Here is a 17,007-nt window from a genome sequence, read left to right as displayed (position 1 = left end):
CAGATTTTGGTAAGAGGTGTGAAGTAGGCACCATAAGGAACAAAAAGGATAGCAGGAGAACCATTCTTGATAGTTGATGTCAATGCCAATTCAATCCATCTTTTCATGATTTGAACAAAAAAAGTGGGCTAACATTAAGGTTATAGGATCATTACTAGTACAAGCATGAAATAAAATATAACTAAAGAATATAAATATTTCTAACATGTTTTTATATTAAGGGTATCCCCTAGCCATGATTGAATAATTAAACCTAAGGAATACTAGTTTGAATGAAGGAAAACGTTTTTTTCTTTATTTCTCACAGTTATCCTTGCACTTGAGGTAATCCTGTTCGAGTTGGGAACATCTATAAGTATGTGGGGTTAACTCTCCCAGGAGATATTTTTTCTATCTACAACACTCGAACCCAGGCCTTGGTTAAGGAAAAACACATATGTACCACTTGAATCAACACCCGTTGGTAAGGAAAATGTTTTGTGAACATCTAGTTTCAACATTACTCTTAAATATAATAACAAACATGATTAATATTTACCAAAGAGAAAGAAAGGCTTTATTCCTAGAGGACAAGATTGTAGAGGATTCACCCAAAACTCTGTTCAATAAGTTTAACAAATTCATTATGGTCAATAAGTTCATCTCCATTTTGATCAACAACATTAATCATTCTCTGACACTGCACCAAATCTTTCTCCAAACCCAAAAGCCTTAACACCCTCTGCAACTCTTTAGCCTCTATAAACCCATCTTTATTCTCATCAAACACATTGAAAGCTTCCTCTACCTCTGCAAAAGTAGGCTCTTTCTCAAGAGCTAGAGCAATTTCTTGTTCACCAAACTCTTCTATTCCTTCTCCATCTTCTTCAACATTGACTCCTAAATTTTCTATAATCAAAATCACTTCTTCTTTACACAGTCTTACACCATGTTGAATGCATTTCAAACTCTGCTCCATTGTTTCAGGATTTGAGTAACTTCTAGATTTGGTGCAAGTTTTCCAATTTGTGGAGACAGAATTCCACAAAGAGTGGAAGCAAAATAAGAAAAATGAGAGGAAGCCCTTTGTTCTAATATCCCATAGCAAAATTCTACTAAGACACAAAGATAGCCAAGAAATGTTTATGTTGATAGGAATTTGCTCCATTGTTAACAATATCACTTAGAAGTTAGACTTCAAAAATAAAAATGTTGCTATTGTTGTTGCAAGAGTTCTTGGATATATAGGATAACCAATGCAAATGAAACTTCGTAACCTTAAGCGTCAAACACATTACGTAAAACATTGGGAGAGGTAGGTAATAACATTGCTTTCTCCTACCAAATTTCCCAGAAACAACTGCTTCATTTGGGAAATAACATATTTTATTCAAAGCATTATGACTTATGAGGCATCAAGTTTTACATAGGAACCCACAACGAAAGTGCGATGAGCAGTTTCTATGAAAGTCACGAAGGATGTCAACAAAATAAAGGGAGAAGACTAAGAATAGAGACATCAATATGCAATTGACATATGGACTATGACCTTGTGATTAACTCACAAAACGGCCAACATACAATTTTTTGTGTATTCTATAGGATCGGTAGTTTTAATTACATTTCCACTATTATTTTAGAAAAATCAATTTGATTTTAAATTAATATTGATTTGGTTAGGAACATTGGTCTTACATTTAATAATTTATGGTAATATATATGTGTAAGATGATTTCGTGATTGGTTGGAAAAAAAAAAGAAGATTAAAGAGGACAACATCAGGTGTTTTGTGAAAGATTCCAAAAATTTGGTGCGGTGCCGGAAAGCAAATCATCGTCGAATCTTCCAAGAAATGTTAGTGGATAAAGTCGTAATGATCTTGGCCGTCTACAAAATTAAAGGTGTTGTCGTTACATTTTGGAAAATACTATATACTTTACAAGGTCAAGGTGGTCGTTAATATTTTGTCTCGTGGAATCTTTGTTCTTTCTAATATCATAGCAGTAATTTCTAATACAGAGAAGCATACTTTGTTACAAACTATTACAACTTTTAATGTTTTTCTAATTTATTTTTTTAAAGGAGATATATTATTAAGTTAGTGGTAATAAAAAAAGATAAAAATATGTATACACGGGCAAATATAACAGTTTTTTATATTATTATTGTATCATCCATTATTTATTTTCAGTATATAGATATTACAAATAATACAAATGAATAGTAGATGATTCATTAGCTATTTATAAATCTATATAGTGTCAGCATACAGATGTTATACTAATTTTTGTGCCGACAATAATCCATATTTTGTGATATAATTTAAAATATATATTAAATAATTACTTTAATAAAGAGGAATATATAGAATAATAGGAGATTTGATATTAATGATAATAATATTTAAAACAAATGATAACAGTCATTAATGGATTACATATTAATTAGTGGATATATATATATAGATAAAAAATTGACTTGAGACATGTGATGCAATGTAAATGAAAGAAATTAAAGAAGCCCACTCTAGTGCGAGGTCAATAGATTATGCAGGGCTTTAATTCCTAATACGAAGAAGGTGGGAAGATATTCATAGTTAAAATTATTAGATGGCAGTTGATAAAATTTATCTTCCTCCTCTTCTCCTTTATCCAAGCACGCGTTTGTTTTCAGAGCAGAAGAAAAGTATAAATTATCTAAGAGTACCAACTTCTGCATCAATAACCCAGTTCCAAAAACCTATTTATTTTAATTTTTCTATAGAAAACTTTATCGACTGCTTATAAAAATACTTACAATATGATTTAAACTTATAACTTTATACTGTACTAATTAATTACTTACCAACCGAAACCAACACCTATTTTAATTAACAAAGGATCATAACTTGTAGAACTTATGATTTTTCCTTTGTCAATTTCCATCTAAAATCACATGTGAGTTAAACTCAACACTAAAATCGATTTTACTCCTATGACTACATTTCACATTTGATTTTTCAAATTATCATATACTTCACTCATTTTATTCCCACATGTAAATCTCGTTATTTCAATGTTACTTTATTTTCAACATAATGTATTATTTACTTATATATTGTAATTATTATCTTCATATTATAAACATTATTATTTAAATCAGAAAATTATTTCAAATAAATAGTAATAATTGAAGCAATTTTTTTATGATACTAAAGTTATTCTTAACCCAATGCAAAAATAATATTCGAAAATAAAAATCTAATTCGTAAATATTAATCAGTGCAAAAATAATATTCAACAATAACTTTTATAAATAGCAGGTTAAAAATAAATGACATTAATAAAATAAAGTATATTAAGCTTTAGCGATAAAGTATATTTTGAAATTGATTGTCAACAACAAAAAATGCTGAAGTCACAATATTTTAAGATTCTTACACATAAAGATATTGTTAGTAAGATTAATAAGAGCTAGTTATATTTTTCTATTAGACCCTTAAATTAAAATAATGTGTAAGTTCCTACTAGATCTTAAAAAGACTAAAATAATTAAATGTGATATATGCATAGTTATAAAAATCGTATCGTACCGGCCGGTTCAACCGGAAAACCGATGAACCGGCCCCCTAACCGGTATGGTACAGGTGTTGAACCGGCCAAGTATCAAAACCGGTCAAAATCGGTGAACCAGCCGGTATTTTACTAAACCGGTTGGTTTATACACATATATATTTTTTTAAAAAAAAACTTAAAAACTCATTACAAGGTGACCCATCTTTCCAACTCTTCTTCAACACTTCAAGGCACATGCTTCCAAAGCATACTTAGATTACACATTTTGGTTCCTAACATTCGTGTGTAATCTCAGTGACATTTGTGTAATCTTGGATTACTATCTGAAGATAGGATTTGGTAGAAAAATATAATATTCATATAAGATAACTTTGACTCCTTGATGTTAAATGTTAAAACTCTAAATTTATTTGTTTTATAGAGTGAGTTGTGAAGTTATGTCATTTATTTATATTTTGTGGTTATTAAGTGATAATTTTGGATTAATATATGTTTTTTAATTTAGATTTTGAATTTGTTAAAGACTTAAAGTTGTTTATTTATGTAAATTTTGAGTACATTATAAATATTGATTATAAATTTGAGCTACCTATTTGGAATTTTTTTTGTTATAGGGGTTATAAATATATAAATATAAGTAGGTATGTCCGGTTTAACCGGCATGCGGTTTAATTACTGAACCACTGGTTGAACCATTGTACCACTATACCTAGGGGTGTAAAAGTTCGGTTCGGTTTTTGGTGCATTTTAGTGACCGAATCGATCAAAAACATATGGTTCGGTTCCGCTCAATTAACCGCAACTTTAACTAGATGAACCGAACCGAACCGAACCGCTCTTGAATGGTTCGGTTCGGTTCGGTTCCACGGTTTTTACATTTACTTTTTATAAAAAAAATATTTCATCAATTGAAAATTCAAAATGTATTGCAAGAGATATTGTTTATAATAAAAGGATAAATATTACTACTATTATTATAAAAAATTATGAATCATATATAACAATACACTTCATGATTAGTAACATATATATCAATTAGTAAAATATATAATAGTTACATTTATAACCTTACATTTCATAATTAGTAACACATGTAACAATACATGTATAACAATATATGATATATGTTGGTTTCAAACTCAATATCACAAAAATTGGAAAACACAAAAGTTGAAAATATGTTCCAAATCATAAGACATTAGGAAACAATTTAGTAACTAATAACATATGTAATACTAACTTAATAACAATTTAGTAACATATGTAACACTACAATTCACTCAAAAATTGATAATCTAAGCTAAAAAATTGGTTGAACAATTTAAACAATAATAAAATATTATTTCTTAATCCCTAGTATATATTTCTTTAATATGCGGTTCGGTTCTAACGGTTCCTAAATTTCTAAAACCATAAACTGAACCGAACATAAACGGTTCCTTAAAAAAATAACCAAACCGAACCGCGAAACCGAACCGAACCACATTTTGCGGTTTGGTTTGGTTTGGTTCCATCGGTTTCGCGGTTTAAACCAGTACCCAGATCGGTTTGATAACCGGTACGGTTTTAACAACACTGGATATATGTCATGATTTTAGTAGTTATAAGAGATAATTTATCATCTGATATGCGAATATAATTTATTCTTTTTTTTAATCATGAACATTATTAATAGTTTTAGAGGATAATATCTATAAATATTTATATGCAGTCAGTACATTATTCAGCATTGATTTGTATTACTTAATCAATAATAATTAAACATGAATGATAATGATATAATAATAAAAATAAAACTCATATTTCTAATAGTGTTAAGTGAGCATTGTTTGAAACCGTTTACTAAGAAAGTGGGGAATGAAATGTTGGTGTAGCGAAAACGATCGTAGCGCAGCATTGACCATAAGCAATCAAATAAAGTGCATAGCATAAATAGAAGAGAAGAAACAAAATAATTTGTTAACGGGGTTCGGCCAATTGTGCCTACGTCTCCGGGAGCGCTGAGCGACTACTAATATATTATTAGAGAATAAGGATTACAAACCCTTGCATACACATGGGTCCACATGTCCATGAGGTGTTTCTATTAGGTGCTTATGTCTGGTGCACATTACAACAAGAAAAACCTGAGATATAACATTGATATTCTACTCTATTCTAATGCTAGGCAATGTAAGACTTCATATAATAACATATTTCAAACATCCCCAACAATCTCCACCTTATTGAAATAGACGAATATCTCGTTATTTAAGAAATCTACACAAGAATCTACACCTTAGCGAATATATGACTCCCCCTTGCTCAATGTCTAATTCTCTTTAACTGCTCCCCTATAGCATAGACCTTATGAGTATCCTTGACGATGTTACCAAGAGTCTAGCTCTCCAAACTTGTAGTGCAGCTTCCCGTACCGCCATCAACTAGAACATGTCGTCTAGCCACATATTGCTAGGAAGTCTTTTGATATATTGGAACATTTACACAAAAGTTCACCAACAATCGTCATCTTCAATGCTTAGTCAAACTGAACCTTGGAGCTTCCTTGGAAAGCCTCATCTGCTACCACCATTGTCTACTCCAACAATCCTAGTTCAAAAGAACTATCATACTCCACCATAAGGAGTATACACACAACACACACCTTGCGTCAATGCTAACTAATGTACGTGTCACATCCTTACATCCAAGCCAATGCCCATGTCACACCCTACATCTCTACCAATACTCGTGCTACAACTTGCATAAAAGTCAATGCTCATGTTACACCATACATCAAAGTCAGTTAACGCCTCTGTGATTTTGTGGATCTGCTAATAATTAATATCCTTCACTATGATGTCTCAAACACGCCATTAGGATATTCCACTTCCCATCTCAAATGAAAACTTTCTCTCAACATCTAGAGAGATATTGCCAACATTTGTCTCATGGTCAAACTCAACACATGAGTCCCTATCTCCACCTTGATCCTAACCCAGTACATGAATTTATGGGGTTCTAGATTAACATATGTCGCCCACACCATAGTTCCACCATGTTTCCTTATACTTCAACTCATCTACTCTATCTTTGCCATTACCTTTGACACACATTGTCTAGTAATCACGCCTTCACCCTCTTTAGCCATTATCTGATGTCTAGGTTAAGAGTCATACCAATTGGCTCTGATACCAATTGTTAGTGCAGTGGAAGCGACAGTTGCATAGCGTTGGCCACAAGCAATCAAATAAAGTGCATAGAATAAATAGAAGAGAAGAAACAAGATAATTTGTTAACGGTGTTCGACTAATTGTGTCTACGTCTCCGGGAGCGCTGAGCGACTGCCAAAATATAATTAGAGAATAAGGATTACAAACCCTATCACACCCATGTTGGAGCGGAAGACCCATGAAGAAAATATAATAGGAGAAAATGACACCGAGAATTTAATGTGGTTCGGCAATTTGCTACGTCCACAACTGAAGAGCAACAAAGATTATTCCACTATGTTAAAAGAGAACTACTAGTGTTTCACTCACTTCCCAAAACCCAAGTACACCTGATTTCACTCTCACTTAAGTATTTATCACACAATTAGAACAAGAGAACAAGAAGAGAGAATAACACTAAGCTAAGTATTTGGTGTGTCTTACAATGGCATGGAACACTCCTATTTATAGCCAAAACTCTTGAAGATTATGTGGCCAAAGGGAAAAGAGCATTAATGTTAGTTTCACCATAGCCATTTCTTTTTACTTGGCCATAAATTCTCCATTTCTTCAAGATGATCTTTAACCACTTTTTTTTTGCTTAGCTCAAGAAGTCTTTTCATCATCTTTTTCTTTTAGCCAATATTCAATAACCCACTTTAGCCATTATCTGACGTTTGGGTTAAGAGCCATATCAATTGGCTCTGATACCAATTATTAGTGTAGCGGAAACGATCGTTGCACAACGTTGGCCACAAGCAATCAAATAAAATGCATAGAATAAATAAAAGAGAAGAAACACAATAATTTGTTAACGGTGTTCGACGAATTGTGCTTACGTCCCCGGGAGCGCTGAACAACTAGAAAAATATTATTAGAGAATAAAGATTACAAACCCTATCACACCCATGAGCCCACATATAATAACATTATCTATTCTGATGCTAGGAAATGTATGACTTCATATAATAACATATTTTAAACATCCCAACATGAAATATGAAGCGACATATACTTATTCGTTGAGAGGAAAGTAATTTTGAATTTTGAAATTCCAGAAAAACAAACTTACTAGAATAAATTGGCTATCTGATTTTCTTTAGTTTAATATATCATTGGAAATTGTTCAACAATCCAGGCAGATTAGTTGGCAATTATTGGTGCTGATGTTTGAAGACCAATCTATGGATTTTGATTTTAGTGATTTTGAAGACCGCAACCCAAGAAATCTGAAAGTTACTTGATCGAATTGGCTTTTTAGGATTTGTTGTTGCCCATTTGACCTTATAGCCATTCCTTTTCTTTTTCTCCTTCCCTTTCATTTTGTTCTGAAAATTTATTTTGTTCTCTTCCGGTTGGACATAGATTCCAGCGTCAAAACAAACACCACTTTGGAATAATTTCTTTTGAGATTTTTTGGCATGAGTTTATATTTTGTTCTATTATAAAGAAATGTGCAAAGCTACATATTTTGTGTGAGTTTTTGTCAACTTGTGACTGAAGTATTAGTTTCATATTAAGCTCCCTTTTTTCAACGATAGACTATCATATTAAGCAAGTAGCTCAATCCCTTTGATAGACTTAAACTTTATATTGATTTTTTTTTAATATATATATATAACCCTACTCATTGATAGAGATAGAGCTTGGTTATGACAAAATTGTAGTGGTCATGTCTCATGCAGTTCCTTAATAAACTTGGTGGTTGATATTCCTTTAGTTCAGATAATAATCCTAGAAATTATGCTGTTTATTTTAAATTATATTAGTGTCGTTTGGATAATGGTATATCTTTAATCCTTTATATATTGATATGGCTAATTAGTTCTCTTTCCTCTATGATGCTTTCTTTTTAGAGAACATGGAGAGATATGCTCCAAAAATCTAATGACAATAAAAATTCGATGTCTCTATATTCCAAACCAATCATATTCTACCGAATAATAAAAAATAAATTATTTTTTATTTTTATGACTTTTTTCTTAACAAGTTAACACATTTTAATTAGATTAAGACACAAATATTAAAACATGTGAATTTCATTCATTCGTACCTATTCTACAAGCCAATTGCATTACACATGTCTTCTCATGAAAAAAAAAGTGTAGAGGAAAGGAAAATCCATAGAAAGATTTGATTAATTTAATCTAGTTTTCACTTTTTATAATTTATCATAATTATTATTAGCTAAAATACTAATTTATGCCTTTAAGGTAGGTGGTAATAAATAAAATAGATTTTCTAGTCAAATATGCTCTACTTTGTAATAAAGATTTTTCTATCATTAACTTGTTAACGAACCTTGAGAATAGGAGATGTAAATGAGTTTTTCAAATCCAATCAATTAAGATCAACTCAGCCAATATTTATTCAAATATTTTGGTTTATGGGTTGTCATTCTCTCTTTTTAAGACCTATCTAGATTAATTTGATTCTTGGGTTTGACTTTGATATATAGGAGCAAACCAACCATAGACCTGTACCAAAAAAACCAACCATAGACCTAAACACAAAACTTCAAAAATGTAATTTTATAACTAGTGAAAATGTCACTTAGGGACTTAGGCTTTGTTTGGGGTCAGGAGGGAAATGGAAGGAGAAAGATCAAAGAGTTAGAAAGAGAGAGGAATGGAAGTGAAAAAGAAGGAAATCCTCTCATTTATTTGGGAGTATGAAAGTGAAATGAAAGAGATAAACTAATTATAATATAAGAATATTTTTTTATTGTCCCTTAACAATTAGAATTGGACAATAATATGTAAATATATAATATTACTAAACATATTTATCTATTTTGACATTTTATCTCTAAAAATCCCAAATTAGGGAACTTAAAAAATAGACACATGAAGGGTTTTGGAGGGTTTGAGAAACCTTATAAAACCTTCCATTCTCCTTGATCCAACTCCCAAACAAGGGGAAGACTTTCCAAAACCATAACTTCCCTTCCTCTCCAAAACCACACTCCCAAACAAGCCGTTAGGGTCTCCACTCTTTAGTCAAACGAATGTCTTCAGTTTCATGATAGTTTTCACTCTTCATTCTAACTTCCCCTCCACCTCTTGCCTTCTTCCATCTTCTTCAGTCCATCCATTATTCTCTACTTCACCATCACTCAATGGTACTCTTTGCTTCACGGCCACGAAGTACTGTGCCAGTTTTCACCAATTCATCTCATAACATCCAAAAGATTCCTTTTCCTAATTTTATATTGATATTATGTCATCTTGTTCTTGGTTTTGGTATAATTAAGTGAATTTCTTCACCTTTTTTATAAGAAATTAATTCATTTTGAGATGTGTGATTGTTTCTCCAACAAATGTAACTCTTAAGTATGGAACATTTGATTTTTTAATCATCCAAAAGATCTAGCAGACTCTACGGCCATATTGTCATTTATTTTTATGTTGAAACAATATTAGTAATATGAATAACAACATTGATTTCTTTTATAATTTTGTGTGCAATTTTATTTATTAAACCCAATAGATTCATTAGAACCAATCCTATAAAAATCATATTGGATTGGTTCAAGTTTCTGTACCAAAATAACATTTACTTCAACCAACTCAAACCTACCAAATTTATTTCCGATGCATTTCTCAAATTTATAACTAAGAACATTGGTTATGAACACATTATTATACAATTTTTTACTTCAAAGCCTCTCACCTCAAATCATTAAGAAAGTTGCACCCAATATTGATTATGGTGGACCTACCATTAATGCAAGGGGAATCAACCTTAGAGGAGAGGAAAGTGGGAAAACAACATGATAAGAACAAAAGAATAAAATATCTCCTTATACTAAAAAAATAACAATGAGTGGTAAAAAAAGAAGACACATTTAAATAATGAGTGAATTTAAGGATATAAACTAATCTCCTACATAAGAAAATAATTTATTATCTAAAAACAAACCATATACTTCTCTTCTCTCTTTTCCCTCCCTTAAAGACTTAAATTTGAGATGTTTTCCCTTCTATGTTTTTGCTACATCAGAGGTTCTCCCCACACCTTTTAAGTCAAAGAAGAAAGAGTAGAAGAGGAAAAGAAGGAAAGTAGGTCTGAAATGGGGTCATAGAGGAAGAGGCACACAGGTCATGGCACATATTCCCCCAACATAACTACACTCATCATTCCTTATAGGAAGTGAGTAACAAATATATTGTGAGATGTCCCATATGCTATATCTCCTTATAATGAAAATAATTATGTCAATTAAAAATGTTAAACATTCATTATTATTATTATTTTTGTTTTATTATGATTGGTTCAAAATAATATATAAGACAAGATATGAAATAACACATTTCTTTTCATTAAGTGAGACCATAGGACACAACACCATAACAACTCCCAATTTATAAAGAGAACTAATTATAGCTCCCACATAGTTAAAATGATCAAAACTATATTTATGTTTTAGTCCATTACGAGAAACTCTTCCAAAAAAAAGCAAATGGATCTGCAAAATGTGCCAAACTAAAACATGCATTTAGTTCTTTCCACTAATGCCAAGCCTAGGCTGAAATGGACACCTGAGCTTCACAAAAGATTCATTGAGGCAATTAATCAACTTGGAGGTGCAGAAAGTGATGAGTATAATTACAATCTTATTGACCTTAGTGTTATGATATTATTATCAGACTTTAGGTTATATCTTGGCTAATGTATTTATCACTCTATGCATGTGTCAGAAGCTACCCCAAAGAGCCTTATGAGGTTGATGGGGATTCCAGGGCTAAGTTTGTACCACCTGAAGAGTCATTTACGGGCCCTTTTGTGATTATAACATCATTATTTTTTTCCTTTAGCTAATTCTAAAAATATATGAAACATACTGATACATATATGAGTATCTGATAAGTCTATACTCATTTTCTTGAAAATGTAGAATATGAAATAGGAATCACAATGGGTACCTGAATTTGTGGATACCTGAATCTGTGGGCACTCACAAAAAATATTTGCAACGGGTCGGATCTGGGTCCGTGTTTTTTGGACTCGTAGGTAATGAAACCCGAGATTTTAATACCTGCTATTGGATGAGTCTGGGTCCGGGTAATGAGGTACCCAGACCCACTATTCTTTCATATATATATATATATATATACACGTGGGAAGAGATCCACTTACTCCAAGAGTAAGTTTAAACAACTTACTCCGGATCTTACCATCAATTCTAGGGAAATTCAATGATTTGAATTAGTGAGTAGATTTATACCATCAAATTTCCCTAAAATTGATGGCTAAGCCTAAGATGTGGAATATGTGGATCCCTAAATATATTGGTAATCCATAATGTGATATTGTTAATTCGTAAATATAATTGATATGGTGTTAAACAGTATGTTCCATTGTTAAGCAGTGATGTGATGTTATATTGTTAATTTATATGTGTAATATACTATTATATTTAATAAACAATTCTTATTAAATCAATTTTACGTTATAATGCTGATTACCTAAATAATATATAAGATTGTAGTAAACAAATACAAATTACATAAGTAAATGAAATTTATTTTTAATAGTTTTTAATTTGTGGGTACCCGCAGATCTGCTGGGTACCTAAGGAGTCGTGGATAGCAAACCTAGTGGGTATCGGCATGAGTCTGGGGCGAGTATGAGTCCAAAAATAAAGCAAACGTGGCGGGTCCGGGTAATGCACTACCCAGACCTAACTAGACACATTGCCATCCCTAATATGATACGTTTAGGATATGTATATATAATATGTACATAAAATCCATAAAACATAATGAACATATAATTATTTTTATGAATTTCCGAATAAGACATATATTTTATAGAATCACTAAATACAAAATGAAATTCACATTGTCATAAAATAATCAATCGGTTCAATTGATTATCAACATTATGTATATGCATTTTCTATTCCTTCTCTATGCAATACACATGTTTTGTTTTATTTCTTTTCCTATGTGTCCAATTGGTAAATTCAGAGTTGCTAAAACCATACCGGTTATCAAACCGGTCAGGTACTGATATAGTGGTTCAACCGATAGTTCCATAGTTAAACCACATGTCGGTTAAACCGGATATGCCTACTTATATTTTTATATATAAACTTATAACAAAAAATTCCAAATAGGTAGATACTCAAATTTATAATCCATGTTTATAATCTACTCAAAAATTCGCATAAACAAACAACTTTAAGTCTTTAACAAATCCAAAGTCTAAATTACAAAACATATATCAATCTAAAAGTATCACTTAACAACCGCAAAATATAAATAAATGACAAAAGTTCATAACTCACTCTACAAAACAAATAAATTTGGAGTTTTAACATTTAACACCAAGGAGTTAAAGTTGTCTCATATCGATATTATATTTTTCCACCAAATCGTATTTTCAGACAGTACTCTAAGATTACACAAATATCACTGAGATTACACACAAATGTTAGGAACCAAAAGGTGTAATCTAAGTATGCCTTGGAAGCATGTGCCTTGAAGTGTTAAAGAAGGGTTGGAAAGATGGGTCACCTTGTAATGGGTTTTTAAGTTTTTTTTCAAAAAACAAATATGTGTATGAATCGGCCAGTTTTGACCGGTTTTTGACACTTGGCCAGTTCAACATCTGTACCGTACCAGTTAGCGGTCCAGTTCACCTGTTTTCCGGTTGAACCGGCCGATACGGTACTGTTTTTACATCATAATCGTAAATTACATATTCATGTTTATCTCTTATACTTAATTGATCATGTTCTACCTTTCTCTCTTCTAAAATGCTATTATATGGTATTTTGGATGTCAATGAGGTATCGGGAATACATTTTAAGAGTATCGGAGAATATCTGGAAAATATCTGGTTTATAAATTATTTATTTAAAAAAATATAATTTTGATACTCTATAAGTATGTATCGATGAAATATCGTAGAGTACTGATAATCAAGTATATGTCGGATACGGATACATAAAGCTTATAGAAGTGCTGGTGTTTCAATGCTAAAAATCATGAGTCTGTTCTTATATTTGTTTCTAGTTGCAGAAATATAGACTTGGGAAAAGCCAACAGAAGCTGGAAAAATAATATCACTCGATTTTTTCTCATTTGGCATAAAGTTGATATGATCTTATTGGTGCAGATCATATAGAAATCCAGAGCAGTGATGGTCATTATAGAAGGGAAATCAGTATTGGAACCCAAAATCAATCAAATGAGTAATACTTAAAAGTTAGAGAAAATATGTTAAAGCTATTTCCTAATAAAACTTTCACTGATCCAATCCAATGCTGTTTTTATCAGAAGGTTTCAGATGGAAGTACAAAGTAAACTTTATGAACAAATTGAGGTAGCATAACTTATTACTATGATATTTGAATCCATGTTGGTGCATAACAACATTCTAATCAATTTGGATCACAATGTCAGGTGCAGAAGCATATGCAGCTTGGAATTGAAGCTCAAGGGAAGTATTTAAATCAGTGCTAAAGAAGGCACAAGAAGCATTAATAGGATACAATTCTTCCACAGTTGGTGTAGAAGTTGCAAAAGTGGAACTTTCTAACTTAGTATCAATTATCAACAAGGCATGCCTAAGTTCTCCTATCATATTAGAACTTACAGAAACAAGAGGGTTCAGTTTAAACTATGGGGAGAGGAAACAAGATAGAGGAACTCTGAGTTCCCTGGAAAGTTCTTTGACATCTTCTGAAACCGAAGAAGAAGAAGAGAAGCCTCAAAAGTCTAATACTACTTCAGTTGAATTGCCATTAATAGCCATTCACCTAGAAGATGATAAAGGATTCAAGGTAGATAATGCAAGTGATGGAGATAGTGTGAGAAAGAGAAGTGTAGCAATAGCAACTGATTCTGATGGCATCTTTGTTGATCAAACGAATATTTTATTGACTGGAGTTACTAGCAAATAGAAAACCCAAAAATTATATAACCAACATAGGGTAGAGGCAGGGGTCGGATAAATAATTGCTACAAATTCATAAATAGTCCCTAAACGTTATCTCATCCTTAAGTAGAGCAGACATTATGATTTATGAACTATTTTTTTTGTTTAATTATCATTTAATTTTAATTATTAGTGAAATTAGTTCATGCATAAAAGTAATATTAAATTACTAATTTTGAAAAATTCTAACTATTCATTGTTCTAAGTTACTTTTTAAGTACTTCTGTACTGAGTAAAACTATTGGCACCGAGTTTGGTGGTGACATAAATTGGTCAAACCTCGTTATTAAATTATTATTTTCTCTTCATATTCAATTGTTCCCTTATTCAAAAGAACTTAGTACCTATTTTATAATATTATTTTATGAAAATGGCAATCCTAAAATTGTAGTGAATTAATTTAGAGTATAATAAAGATTAATAAATAATTATTGAAAGAAAATAAAATTGAGAACTAAACCTTAAAAATACAATCTACAAAAAAAAAAAGTAAATAATAAGAGTGTGTTTGGTTTCAAGAAATATTTTCTATTTTTATTTCATATTTTCATTTTTCAAAAATAATTTCCATTTTCATGTTTTCATTTCCTCAAAACATGTTTATTATTATTATTTTCATTTTCAAAATCACTCACTCTAAACTTCATAATTCAGGAAATCATTGCAATTAATTCAATTCTAAATTTTAATAACTAAAATAGACACGGTCAATGATTTCAACAAATTTTAAGTTATCAATACATTGAACAACTTTACTTGCGGGAGTTGGTCATTAGCTATCATAAAGACGAAAGGAAAATCATAATGAGCATTATGCAGTTGTAGATGAAAAAGTTACAATAAAATACTAACATACAAGTATTCTATTATTTAATTAATGTTACAATAACTTTAAGGGGCGCCAATTTTCATTCCAAAATCATATATTATGATATACATTTTTGAATTATTTAAGCAATACCATATGAGAGGTAAAAAATTGTTATGTTGAGAGATAAATAAATAATTTATATTTTGAAAATGTGTCATGATTTGGATTAGGGACATTCTCATCATTGATTTTGTGATTTTTTTGATTAGTGGATCGAGTAATTAAAAAATAAACTCTCCTCATTCTGCATATTTTAATATTTAAAGTTATACACATTATTTAAGAAATTATCAAATGATTAAAAATTTAATACAATTTGACTAAATAGTCACATTTAATGCACATTGAAAACTAAATTAAAAAATGAAGAAACATGAGGTGAAACGATAAGTAATGAATAAAGGTATGATTGAAAATTAAAATATAAATGTGTATAGTGTTTCAAAAATATCAAAAGATTTAGAATAAAATGAAAATGTTGAAACATCAAAATATATTAAATGATCGGAACAACACAAATTTTAAAATTTTCAACAAGTTTTAAAAATATATTAAATGTTGAAACATCAAGTTTTAAAAATAGAACTAATGTTTTTGGAAATATGAAATGAAAAAAAACATTCTAAGTATATTTTTATATTCCTTTTTTATTTTCATTGAAAATAAAAACATAAAATGATGAAAGCAAAGATACCCTAAAAAAAAGCTACCACTAATATCCAAGATAAGTAACAGGAGTGTAGATTATAACATAACTAGCGGTGTACTCGTGCACTTGCACGGGTCGTTTCTTTGTTTATGCATAATGCAAATATAATATACATATATTTTATGATATCAATAAATCATGTATTGAATCATTATATTTTTTCCATTCATATAGTTGCAATATTAACATTTATTTTTTAGTGTATATGTAGAATATTAAAAATTATAAATGCGTTTATATAAGCATTTATTTGTTGAAAGTGTGATTATAGAAAATATTTGATTCTAAAATAACTCAATAAATAAAATTCAAATTGTATTGGATTAATATCTCACTTCTATATTCTCTATATAAAATTATAAATATAAGAACTTATTTTTGCATCATATTTTTTGTGATTACGTTTATAAGTATCATATAAAGTCATAAAGATTTTTTAACATATCTCTTAAATGCTTATGTTTTATTTTAGATTAATATTCATTGTATATAAATATTTGAATATATTTTTAGCATTCAAATATTGTATAATTAAATGTTATTTATTTGATTATGTTTTAGCTAATAATCATTGTATGAAAATAACTCATAAATTAAAACACATTAAGTTATGATTTGACGGATACTTTTTTCTGATAATTTTAATCAAAATAATAAAAAGAGTCTAATAATTGATTTGTTATATTACTAATTAAAATACATATATTTTTCATGAATAATGCTATTGTTATCTTTTAATTAAATAATATAATGATA

At 30.2% G+C, this 17,007-nt stretch overlaps 1 protein-coding gene and 1 pseudogene across 1 annotated transcript; one reads left to right on the top strand and one right to left on the bottom strand.

The window, feature by feature from the left end:
* Nucleotides 1–356: 356 nt before the first annotated feature.
* Nucleotides 357–1,211, bottom strand: LOC109340450 (probable calcium-binding protein CML45). The gene has a single exon (XM_019578146.1). The coding sequence runs from the start codon at nucleotides 1,145–1,147 to the stop codon at nucleotides 587–589; it is 561 nt and encodes a 186-aa protein (XP_019433691.1). The 5' UTR covers nucleotides 1,148–1,211; the 3' UTR covers nucleotides 357–586.
* Nucleotides 1,212–11,075: 9,864 nt separating this feature from the next.
* Nucleotides 11,076–14,636, top strand: LOC109340449 (annotated as a pseudogene).
* Nucleotides 14,637–17,007: the final 2,371 nt, after the last annotated feature.

This window comes from Lupinus angustifolius, unplaced genomic scaffold, assembly GCF_001865875.1.
Source record: "Lupinus angustifolius cultivar Tanjil unplaced genomic scaffold, LupAngTanjil_v1.0 Scaffold_174_37, whole genome shotgun sequence".
NCBI lineage: Eukaryota > Viridiplantae > Streptophyta > Magnoliopsida > Fabales > Fabaceae > Lupinus > Lupinus angustifolius.
The sequence above is the reverse complement of the archived record's forward strand: the minus strand, read 5'-3'. Positions and strand labels throughout refer to the sequence as shown.

What these genes read in the sequence shown, in the direction of transcription:
- LOC109340450 (XM_019578146.1), bottom strand. Translation starts at nt 1,147, where the DNA reads ATGGAGCAAATTCCTATCAACATAAACATTTCTTGGCTATCTTTGTGT.